The sequence below is a fragment of the Ambystoma mexicanum genome, chromosome 2p (assembly GCF_040938575.1).
Source record: "Ambystoma mexicanum isolate Mex_15411 chromosome 2p, UKY_AmexF1_1, whole genome shotgun sequence".
Taxonomy (NCBI): domain Eukaryota; kingdom Metazoa; phylum Chordata; class Amphibia; order Caudata; family Ambystomatidae; genus Ambystoma; species Ambystoma mexicanum.
The window spans coordinates 1,422,162,068-1,422,174,951 of NC_090923.1; the positions used below are offsets into that span (position 1 = coordinate 1,422,162,068).

Consider the following 12,884-nt stretch of genomic DNA (forward strand, 5'->3'; position numbering starts at 1 on the left):
AGCTATCCAATGTGTACCTTCTTGATGCTGGGATCGGTGTTCACCACAAAGATGACGGGCAGCTCACCAGGTATATCCCTTGGAATGTTATCACACAAATTCACGCCCCAGAATGTTTTCATAGCCTGTTTGTCTTTAGGCAGGAAACACATGATCTGGTAGGTATCCATTACATATCACACAGCACCTGCCGCTGATTGTTGATTTCTATGACTGAGTCAAATAGAGCCATAATAATAGGATTCAGTGTTTGGTAAATTTGAAGCAAACCGATGCACAAATTACCATTCCTAATCAGATTACAATGGCCTGATGATGCATTATCGAGTCTCAAATCAAAAGCCAACAAGGTGTAACCGCCGTCATAGTCGACACGGGGGAATCACAAATCCTTTATCACGCATGTGCTTGCCGCTAATGGAGACTAGTCCCAGATACTCCCTAACTGTATTTTTGTGTTGAAAACTGGGACTGTAGGCTTTGGCAGGTATGACGACCCCATCTGTAAAAAGAGCAGCATAGTTAATGCTGTAATGTTTAAAATTAAAAGGATTTCTCTTGTAATCTCCTGAAAAAGCAGTGTTATCCACAAAACCAATACTGATTATTTCAGGTAGCTGTCCCAGGAATAAGTTATCTTGACTGGTGACCCGACTGCCTGCTGGTACACTGAAGATTTTCAAGGATGTCCTCTACACAGGGTATTTCAAGTTAGATACTTGTAGAGCGTCAGCAGGAGCGAGCCTGACTGTGGGTGACACGTTGACCCTTTTAATGAATAAACTCACTGATACTATTACCAGTTTGCAGGCTTCTGCATCATCACTGTTAAGACAGAAGGCGTCTATTTCTCAAGAGTTTAATTTTCAGATCAACACCATTCACCATAAGTTTCTCCTGGAAAAAACAGATCCGTGTGTAGATGCCCTAGTAAATCAAAATTTCTGCTACCTGACTCATACGATGCTCTCTTTATAAAGCCCTTGTTGTTTCCATTTAGAGCATAATCCTCCATGTTAGGCAACGTGTGTATGCAGTACCCTCTGGGAACATTGCATGCAACTATGACTACAGGTGTAAGCAAACCAACCTTTGGTATTAGTCTGTACTACACAGTTTTCGTAGCGATTTGAGCAGCCAGGCTTATCTCAAGCGGGGAATGTGAGCAGTAATGAGGTTACAAAGAGGTCTACAATCACAGGTGTTCAAATAAACTCTTACACTCAAGGTTTCTTGGATAAACACTTATTAATTTATCAGTCAGTTATAAAACATTAATTAGAAGGAAGCAATCATATAATCACACACAAATATACTTCAGTACTGTACACTCTTAAGTTTCTGAATCAGACAAGACCTTTTTGGGATGGCCCACAGGCACAACCTACACCAACAGGTGACTTTAGTAACAAGGGTGCTGGGGACATTAATATCTTACTGTTGGCATTCAGAATACTTTTAAAGAGGAGTAAAAGGCAAAGGTTATCAGAACATAAAAAGACTACAATTATTCTTAGACGGTGCAAATACTTTGAGTTCACCAGAAGAGTCAATTCAATAGGCTAGGCCAAAGTCAATGGGCTAAAGTCTTGGATAGGATAAAGCGTTCTGGTAAGTAAACGGAAAAGTCTCTGCACAAGTTCTCAGAAGTAGTTTCTAAAAAGAATCATATGTTGGGTCACAAGCTGATTAGGCCTGCGAGTTGCAAAAGATTCAAGCGCTTTCACCGAGAGAGGTAAATTCTCTCAGTCTTGTTTTACAGTACATTACAATGAAGAAAAAGAGGCATCTGATGACTTCTGTTCCTGGCAGTTCCTGCAGATCTCGCTGTTCCTGGGCCTCAGTCGTGGGGACAAGAGGGAGGACGTCAGGAGACTCCTGCACTGCACTTGGATGGTCAAAAGCTTGCAACTGGCAAACTTCAATTTCAGTGGCCGTTTTGCGTTTCAGCTACCGCACTGGTAACAACTCCGGTCCTGGCTGTCAAGGTGGAGTGTCCTTGCTTCTGAGGTCCCACTCGGCTGAGGGGGGGCAGGCTTGGTCGGTCTGACGCCGTGGGCGTCCGAAGGATCTTCCAAACGCTGTAGGCCAGCCTAAATGTAACACACACAAGCTAGTGTCCCTCTCCCTGGTTCTACGGTTTCCTGTGGCAACTCTGAGGAAATTCAACCAGCTCCGAGATCGGTGTCCAGGTGGCTTACTTTGGAGTTGATTGGTCCCACCAACTCAAAGGGAGAAGTCGTCCTTGCAGGGGCTTCTCTGTTGATTAGAACTTTGCAAGTAGGCACTGCAGCAGGGATTCACCGGGCAAACCAACGGTCCGGGAGTTGCAGCAGGCATCCTCTTCAAGCTCTTCTTCGGTTCCTTCGTCCAGTGGTTGACTCTGCCTTCCAAGCCAAGAGACTCGCCTTTTATTCAGTTCTCTCCCATTCATTCCAGCCTAGCTGCCACTCACCCAGCAGGGTGGCTGTCCTTGCAGGACAGTCAGACAGCCAATCATCACAGAGTAAATTTGGGTCGCCTAGGAGACTAAGCACAGGGCGTTTCAGGCACCTGCCACACTTCCTGCCTACCCCAGACACTCTGGAGCCAGAGGCGGGTTTCAATCCTGAAGCCCGCTGTAGGCGAATGAACAAAGAGACCAACCCTGGTTTGGCACGCAGAGAAAAACTCGAAGGACCTTTCCACATAGACATGGCAAAACAAGAAGACCGGGACCTGTTTTAACAAAGGCTCAGACGCCATCTTGAAAAACATGGCTCCCGCGATTTAACAATGCTGGAGCTGCGGACATTTCGCGGTTGGGAAAAATCATGGTAGATCGTTGTAAAACTACTGCCACCAGCCATTCAAAGTTGCTGGGTGTCTCTAAGGTGAAGGGAATTAGCACACTTTTGCGAATTCTCCCGAACCCTCCATATGCCCTGCCGTGTACTTATAAAAAGAAAAAGCCCTGCAATGAGCTGTGTGTCCAAAGTGTCATTGCTGTAGTTCAGAATGCTTTATATGTACGCTCTATAGGCGGGAGTGGACATACTGACGAGATGTCCCAGTAATGTGGAAGATGCCCGCGCCAGACCAGGGAATTGGAAGATAGCCACAATTAATGACTGTCTTTTTATGGTAAAGTAGAGTGTCCACAAGGGGCACATTGTAGAGTCCGGAAGAAAGCGGCAAACTAGTTTCCCCTCTGAAACCGGTCGACATTGGTTGGATCAGGGCACGAATCCAACCCACTTGTCTCACGAAAATATGGGAGCTCGAACATAGGACACACACTTTTTACAAACCCAGTGGGTATAGTTCTACTGAAGGGTGGACTGCCTATGTAATTTTAAGATAAGTCACACTAAGGGACAGCAACGCCATTAAAGACGATTGTTGACTGCCCAACAGTGTGCAATTTTTAGAATTTGGCAAGTAGTGAGCCAGGCTAGGTTGTGCTTTCTCTACTGTCTCCTTACCTAGACCGGCGATGCATCAGCACCATACTAGGGATAAACATCTTAAAGGACAGAGTCTTTTCTGTATAGGGACATAGTTATTTGTAGAGACTAAAGCGAAAGGTTTAAATATTTTATAATTGACATAATTGATTCTGCTCGTGACGTGTTAACATAAATGGGGAAGGAGACGGAATCTGAAAACCCTTGCGACTTCAATTGTATCGAACATGTTCGTATGTGAACAGCTAGGCCGAATTATCAGGGGTATAACTGTGTTCTAGTTGAATGATGGTGTATAGAAGAGAGTAAGCGTAGTAGTGTGATAGGTGGTTATCCGTAAAGCGCCTGAGAACAGGCACGTGAGCAGGACAGTGGGGATGTAAATAGCGACATAGGTATATAAAGCAACAGGAGGGCTAGGGGTATATATGGGATACAGATAAATATGGGTATACACGTACATAGCATATATATAGGAGATACAGATATTTGGTAATGTTTTGGTGAACAGGTGTTGTCCCTATCTGCACCATCCGCAACATCAGCACCAACCGTAACATCCACAGCATACGCACCATCTTGTAGCACCATCCGCACCATCTGTAGCATCTGCGCCATCTGTGACGTCCATACTATCCACGCCATCCGAGATATCTGCTCCGTTCCGTCCTCTCCATCCGTTCCATCCACTCCATCCGTTCCATCTCAATCTGAACATGCGTTATCCATTGAAGCACTGAAATAAAATAACCAGAGACCAAGATGATGTATGACGTTTTTCTTTTTTTTTTATAATGGCTATTATACATGTGGGGTGAGACGAAGCGTTACCAGCTCTGATATTTTATTGGAAGCATTATAAAGTAAGCTATGCACGTCATCGGGGGCACCCAGTCAATAACTCTGCAGACACCAAATACTCGTAGCATTTAACAGTTGTTAGTTCAGAGGCTTGTAAAACACTACCTTTAAGCATAAGTATCTTGCATACCAGTCATCCACGCGTTGCTGCAATACGGCTCTAGGATCCAGGTATAAAGAGCCCACAGCGTATTCGAATACATAACCGTATTCATCACACGCCGGCATCTTGATGTTACAGATGTCCCTTATACAGATTACACTTTCACAAATCTGCTTATATCGGAGTGTCGGTATCACAAGCTCCCACAACAAGTGTGGACTGTTTACAGTTATTCTCGCTTTCAGCATAGCGTATAAGTTTTTCCACACACATACGTGCATGCGTCGGGTCACGATCCACAAGCCTGGCTTGCCCTCCAGAAATGCAACCCTAGAAACAACAGTACATGTATAAGGAGCAGGTTTATTGTATTTTTATCTTTAAAAAAGCTTTCAGCGTACCGGACATTCCTTATGGCTCTTCCTAACACTGTACAGGTTAGAAAAGTCTTTCTGCATTAAACGGGCTACATGGTTTCTAAAAACCACAGGTAAAGATTTCATTTTTTTCTCAGGCTTGCGACGTGTATATTTCCAGGATTGTTTTTGTTAATAGACCCCGCCCCCCTCCGCCCTCCCCATTCTAGCATGTACACGCATACCCATGGCTTTATAAACTCATTTAAGCATCTGATAAACGTTATGTGACTTCAACATATGGCATATCCGCCGTATTGCTCCAGTTTGATAATGCGGGAGTAAACAATCATGAGCATCCTGCTGCGGGTCTAGCATTCATGCCCTTCACACCATCGGTAATAGTCTTGCTTCAAACTTGTTTTCACAACACACGCAGCAAAAGCTTGAACCGTTACAGACTCCAAAAGGGTCATAGTTTCATCTTCTTCATCAGCGCTTTCAATGCTTTTTAAAATGTCACGTCTCTTACAAATATTACCACCTGGGAATGCTGGACTTTCGATCCTTTTTGAACAGCACACGCAATAATAGACTCGGTTGAATGCGTTGGTCAGGCCCACAGCGCCATCAAGTTTATCTGGCGCTTTCTGCAATTCCAAAAAGAAAGACCTTTAACTCTTGAGCATATGTTTTCACAGGTTTTCCACACACCCACCCAGCCATGCTTTATTACTTACCTTAGTACACGTTTGAGAACCAGCAGTTTCTATCTCGCAGGCGCTAGTGACGTCCATAAATGACTTGTCTTCATCGGATGCTGGTTCTAACGCCGGGGTCATTGCGGCCTCTGGAAACAGCTGCTCTAAAACATCCAGATCCTCAAGAGCCTTAACAGATTCATCCATATCTACGTAGTCTGCATTTGTGTAGGGGTCATCTACACCATCCCTGCATCCATCAGAGGTCTTGCTAGTAAAAATATTCTTGGTCAGGTAATCAAAGTGATCACAGCCTGGCTTTCACGCATCTTATCCATAGCCACAGCATCATCAGGTTCCCCGTCGACGTCCGTCGTTGTTGCCAGCGGACTTTCAGGGCTGTAGTATTTTTGAAGGGTGTTCAAGTCATCGGCCTCTGTATTATTCTTCGAGTAGTAGCTGTAACACTTCATAATTCCCGGTATTGTGGTCGCTGAGGTTTTTCCTAGGCTTCAGGAGCAGCTTGTACCTCCCGTCCAAACCTTGTCTGTATATATGCACCCTGCCTGCCACACCCCTAAAGATGGCAACCGCACAGACATCTCCAGGCGCCCCAATGTGCAAAACACGGTGACCCACTTCCGTGTCTTTGTGGGGGACATCCGTGGGAAGCCCAGCTAACCCCTAAAATGTGACATCTGGTAGGGCACCCCCACTAGGGCAAAGTTCCTGTTGAACACACCTACATCCCTTCCGGGATGGTATTTCCGCTCAGGCTTAACTTTGGGGCACCTCGCATGACGTCACTTCCACCTGGGACCTCCGCTAGGGTGGTATATCCAGCCTAAAGGGGCGTGGAAACCTGCCAAGCTTAGTTTTGACTAAAGGTATCATCTCACCCTACTATTCTCCATACAACCACAGGATGGACCTATCCTCTGCTCCCTCCTCTTGGGTGTAAACTGTGCCCTAATAGTTAGAAACTATACTAGTGTAGTGTAGGAAGTTGCAAGTTATTATACAGTTTAACTCCCATTTAACCAACCACTTATCCGGTTTCTGTGACACGGGAGGATAACCTATATAAACCTGTATAGGGACTGCCTCTCCTCTGTGGGGTTGGGTGTCTAGGGGGAGAATCACCCCCAGCGGGATCCCACATGCCCTGTACCCTAGGGGGGGGTTACGCTTAGCAGGCTCACCTCTAAAGTCCCAAAGGGGGTGGCTCCCCCTTGGGGAGAGGGGACGAATTCCCTAGAATCTTCACAACAAGTTAAACAACTATTGATATTAAAGTGATTTTTCTCATATTACTACTTCTGACTGCCATTTTGTATGATGTTTGATTTATTTGGTCCCTTTTAAAAAGAAATCTTGCAACAATTGAAATTGTAGGAATTTTTTTTAAATAAAGTACAATAATACATTCTACACTGTCTCTGGAAGCATGCTTGCATACATACAGTTGGCATACATTTGAAACTTTGGGGTATGTGCAAATGCTATACTTAAGTACCGCAGGGAAGGAGAAATTCAATCTACATTGCCACTACATGAAATTAACCATTTGCTTGATCAGTAAAGAGTGAGGGTCTTTCAGGCGTGGCAGAATTATTAGCTGGTCACAAACCACATTTTCGGACAAACTTCCTCCTTACTTTGTCTCTGAAGTAGGAGGTTCACATCCAAAACTTTTGGAAACTTCCTGTATTTGTGTGAAGGAAATGTCCTCCATACAAAGTTGTACTGCATGCCGTAACCACGCATTTGGTAAAGACATTTCCCCTTGGAGTACTATTGACAGCAAAACGGAGAATAACTAAAGGGCTGCATGTCTCGGAATCATGTTGACCACTCCTACTGCAAGAGATCAGTATTTGAGTTTGAGGGCATGTTTTCCATGGAAATACTGCCAAACACTTAGTGAGGCCCTTAATCTTATGTATAACACTATCCATTCAGCAATTAGTATAGTGGTTTACATTATTTTTACATACTAGAACACCTCATTGTCTGGGATTTGATCATCATATACTGGGCAATAAAATCCAATAAGGAGCACACACAAATGATAGGACTAACATTGAGATATTAAATGTTGTTGATCTACAGAGTTACCTAAATAGTCATACCGAAAACAAAACCTAATTTAAATGACTACAACTTTAGAACTCCATAGCACTATTTGTAGTGTCACTCACTTCTACCAGCCCTACTTCCATACTGAGACTTGGAAGAAAATGAGAGAATTGGTGTAGCAAACATCTGAGCAAGGGCCTTCTTAAATTGTGTGACTCGCTGCCCCGCCTAAAATAGGCTTCAACCAGGTTCCAAATAGGTAGGCAAAAACATATATGGATTAGTTTGTACTCCCAGCTCACGTGTGGATATTGAAGTGACAATATCTTTCAATTGGTCCATGTAGCCCTGTTGTCAACATATTGGCACTTAAGCATTGAAATGTCTAGCCAGGGTGTGCTAAAGAAGCCACAGGTGGCATGCCTCTCTTATCTGTTTGATGATGGTAAGTTTGGTTGACAGTGTTGTAGAGTAGATTGGGGTGCAAGGAGGGTTGTTTGGCTGCATGGTACAGTTAGAGAGTAGATGAGATGGTCCGTGGTGGGGGTGATGGGTAGCGCCACTTAGCAGTGTGGAACTGAAATGGTGGATGGGTAATAGGACTAAGCAAACGCTGTTAAATGGAGGGGAGTAGGGAGTGGTGATGTAAGCAAGTATATTAGGACAGGGATTCTCGAAAGACAAGATGCAATACTCTGCAGTTACCACTGGATGTCGGACTATGCACAGCATGTGAATCTAAGGAGATACAACCATCAGAAATGCTTTTACGGTAAGTAATGCATGTCATATTAGGACAGGTATTTATGAATTGAGTGATGTTGAGAGGAGGGGGAGTCTATGTGAGGGGGAAGAGGGGATACAGGGAGTTCGGCAGAATGAGAGAACAAGAGCAGTGTGCGATGTCAGAAACACCCTTAATATAAAGGAAGTGTGGAACTGACAATTTTCCCTCTTGAGTTGGGGCTAATAAATCTGGCAGGGGTCGGGGTGGGGGGGTCATAAAGAGATCAGGGACAAGGAATCATTGAATGTGAATAGGATTTGAGTGAACTGTGTGACAGGCTTGGTCAAAGAAAAATGATTGCAGAGTGCCTTAACTCTGCCAGGCACTAGACCAGTGGTGTTCAAGCTGTGGGGCTGGCCCCCAATGGTTGAGCCGAGTGGATGTCTCTGGATTGAGGGTGGCGGGGGGACGGTGCCCGAGGCTCTTTTAGAGGCAGGAGAGTGACTGACTTCAGAGAAAATAACCAGCTCTAGCATCTTGAGGGGTCCTGCACATTTGTATTAAAGGTGAGGTCAGCATAACATGTTTTAAAACCCCTGCCCTACAGTCGGCCAAGGAGGTGCTACAGACTGGTTTAAGCCTACTTGGGGAAGGAAAGACCAAAGCGGACCCAAGCTAGCAGTGAGGCAAAGTGCAAAAGTTAACTTTCATGATGGTACACCTACGGCATAGTTAACTTTCATGATGGTACACCTACGGCATATGTTTTCATGGGTTTAACCCACATTTCATTACTATAGCAGCTGTAGTTTAGTTATTAATTTTCCTGGAAGTCCTACAGTGTCCTAAATAAGTATATACTGTGTTTCATAATGTATCCTAGCTCTCCTAATTGCTCTAATTACTGTGGGCTGTTGACTGGAAGTGTGTGTTGTTTCTGATTTTGGGCACACTAATCTTGCTCACAGGAACATTTTGAAGGAAGGGGAAGGGACCCTGGGAACGAACCATCTTTCACTGCAACTCAGCCCCCCCTTTGCCATCAAAAAGAACTGTTTATATTTGATATTAAATGTGTTTGGCCACTAGGGTGACATTGGTTTAACAAAGCATGGTGTCGGTAATAATGCTACCTACATTTCAAACTCTTGGAACCAATTGTGGTTTGAAAGTAGGACTTTTCACTGATCCGTGGGTTTTGGTGGGGGGCGGGGGGGTCCATAGTCGGAATGATCAACAGAAATCCCGTTAGGAGAGGAGCACGGTCGAATGCACAGGCTATAGACGGAGGGATAAAGCTGAGAGTTTAAGTTGCTTTACTCCACATCCGTGCTCAGAAACTAGTGGGTGTCCTGTAGTCCTATGTCCCCATATATACTATGCACGCAAGGGTATGATTCTTTATCATGCGCTGCTGTGTAATTAATACCACTAACTGGCCCCAAAAAACAACTGGTATCGTTCAGTTCTTCTATTATTGTATACATTCTGAGACACTGAAACAAGCAAGGTGGAGGGGTATAACTGGGAAGGGGGATCACCAATATTTGTTTCAAATAATAAAATTCATCACTTGTGTAAACATCCCCACGCTTGTTTTTCTTTCCTCAAAGATCTCCTCGGACCCAGAAACCGTGTCAAGTTTTAATGAGCACGGCCATTTGCATCAAGTATAGTATAGTGTAGTGTAAGATGTCTGGGTAAAATCATAATTATGTGTGTTAAGACGAGGGTAGGCCCCCAGTCTTGTATTACTTTATAAATTCGGTAAAAAATAATCTATAGTGCGGCAACAGTGTTCTGACTTTACGAAATTGTCCCGTCTTAAAATGTGCATATTGTGATCCTCTGGCGCAGCAAGTCTGTCTCAGGGAGGATGTGGCTGGCCTTCTGTTGGAGCAGCGCTTTGCCCTTTCACATTTCTCCTTGTCCTATGGCTGAGGGAAAGCACTGTGGAGGTTGAGTGAGCACTAAGCATTTAGATGCAGGCGCTGGACTGCACAAGAGAGAGACGCTGCAGTCATCTATTGGGGGAAGAGAAAGTGCATGGTGTATGTAACAGAAGGGAAATGAGCGTGAAGTAAATCCTCCGTCTCTTTATTCGACAGGTGACTTGCAGAAGAGCCAAGCCAGTGAAAGGAAATGTACAAAGAGGCTTCCTCGAAAGATAAAACCCAGAGGAATCCCAGCAGAAACCTTGGCTGGAGGAAAAACGTTTGCATGCAAAAAGTGTGAGAAAAAGTTTATAACTAGATACTATCTGCTGCTGCATATGAAAAAACATGTTGTGGAAAATAAACCAGCAGAGGCCCCTTTAATACTGGTGGCAACAAGTTCAACGTAAAGCTATAAAGACCACATAGACCACAGAGAATGTTATGCTGAAAGTGTAGTTTTGTACACTACAAAGACACCCTCCAGACTAAAGAGATTTCAACATTTTTTTTTTTATGTGGGAAAAGCCGCATTCGGATCCCAATGATTTAACCCTATCAGAGACACCACTTTGGGACGGATTGGGAACTATTCATTAGAAGAAGCTTGTGCATTTTGTTGATTTGTCAATTATCTATTCAAGTAGCCGGATCCATTAAGCCAAAAGGAGCCTAGGGATGTCCTTTCTGTGTGACCCTCCCCCCACACATACTATACCACTTTATAGTGCGAGTCAAAGTATACAAAACAATGACCGCAATTTGGTGTGCAGTCTGTGTTAAGGGATTATCCTGACTGGTCTTCAGCCCAACCTCTTAAAAGTAAAGCATCTGCCTAAATCTGTCTGTGGGTGTCCACAATGCTTGCCTTCTTCGTTCCAGTTAGTTACACAATGTTTTGTGTTTGGGTCAGTTCTGCACTGCTTTTAAGCAGCTCCAGTGTGGATTCAAGGACTGGACTCTACAAACCGACACAACGCTGCTGTCTTTGAACGAGAATGCCAAATGATGGGACTGAATGAACAAACGCACTTCAACAGTGTGAAGACCTAACATACTACTTCTTGAGGGAATGCCCAGGGTGGGAATCTGTGCAGCCGCTGTTATTCAGATAAATATATATGTATGTGTTGAGGATCCCAGTCAACCATAGCAAATGTTATTAGCTTGTCATGGCCTAAGAAGGCCCATTTTCTCTAATTTATATTGAAGGACTGTTGTTTTCAGAGGAGCTTCAATGAGTATGTTCTTTTAGTGTTAACAATATTTTAATTTGACCTTCAAGCGGTATTCAGAACATTTTTATTTTACACTACTTTTGAGAGACGTGAATATGTTGTTTGTTAATAAACTAATTTCTATCACCCTAGGTTGGGTACACACAATTCAAATAGTGAATACATTTTGGGATACTCTGGACTGAACTGGCCAAGAAATACAACAATGGCTAGTGAGAGAACAAACGTCAAATTTGATGAGGATCTGGTAATCATTTAGAACATAAACCTGCATGGCCTGGTGCAAAATGTGCAATACAAGCTAGCCAAGCGAAAAATAATCTGCTTGTGGGCAAACTAAAGCAGGCTATGACGAGACATCAGGGATATTGAATAATTGCATTCGTTTTGGTAAGATTGTAACTAAGCTTGGACTAAAGTTGACTGTAAAGTATACAGATATATTGGAATAAAGTTTATTGTAAAAAGTACACACATAAAAATGTTTTCGAGCTAAATGCAATGACTATTTACTAGCTTTCTTTTACTGATGATTTCAACAGGTCAAGGTCTGTCAAGAGAAGCCTTAAATGACGAGGGCCTGCTCGATGAATGTTTTGAAACGTGGTATTTTTGTTCTGTGATCTGACTGAAAATGTATATATTAAATTTATTTTTAATGACAAAATCTAGGAAATGCAGTCCTCTCCTTGGCATGTGTTAACCCATTTCTCAACTGTTTCTTATTACACGTCTCCAACTTTGCAGTGTGAATCTTTGATATATTCTCGTTCTGCTTATATTACACCTTCTAGTGGTTGGGTTTGTGAATTTGTATATTTTTGCAAATATTTTTCTTTAACTGTAGTGTACCTGGAGCATATCAAATGACTTTGACCCGATCCAAACCCCAGCCAACAAGTTATAGTTTTTCCTGAGTCTATATGTATTAAAGAATCAGCAATAGCGAGTTGGCTAGTTATGCAAAAACTACATTTTTGCAATGACTCGCCATAGAGGAATCTTTGCTCTCACTGCCCAACTGGCATACAGTTCTGGGTCAAACATTTTCAGGGACCTAGCATCTCGTCTGACGTGCAGTGCTTTTGGGGTTTGGTGTCAAATGTCTGTGTAGACCAAATGCCATTCCTGGGGTATAGAAGTCACTGGCAATAGACTGTTCAGGGGAGCATCTGCCAATTTGTGCAGGCCAGGGCCACTAGCCGCTTCAATCGCCTGCTGCGGGGCCAGGGCATAGCCGCATGCATGGCCTTTTTTGAGGCTAGGGTGGCTATTGCCAGTGTAAACCTGTGGGGCAAATGGGTCCCTAAACATGGCCAAAGTAGTCACTTGGGTGTGCCAGATCAGGGATTAAACCCCTACAATTGGGCAAAATGCCTACTGGACATGGCGATAGGTCATGACAAGTGATCCAATCGGGGTTCCTGACTGTGTGCCTT

At 43.7% G+C, this 12,884-nt stretch overlaps 1 protein-coding gene across 2 annotated transcripts in view; it reads left to right on the top strand.

The window, feature by feature from the left end:
- LOC138567574 (zinc finger protein 250-like) overlaps positions 1-12,112 on the top strand; it is a 312,546-nt gene extending 300,434 nt beyond the window's left edge. For both annotated transcript variants that reach the window (XM_069645939.1, XM_069645938.1), the window contains exon 6: positions 10,382-12,112. In XM_069645939.1, the coding sequence (XP_069502040.1) occupies positions 10,382-10,617 (236 nt within the window). In that variant the 3' untranslated portion in view covers positions 10,618-12,112. The remainder of the gene's footprint in view (positions 1-10,381) is intronic.
- Positions 12,113-12,884: the final 772 nt, after the last annotated feature.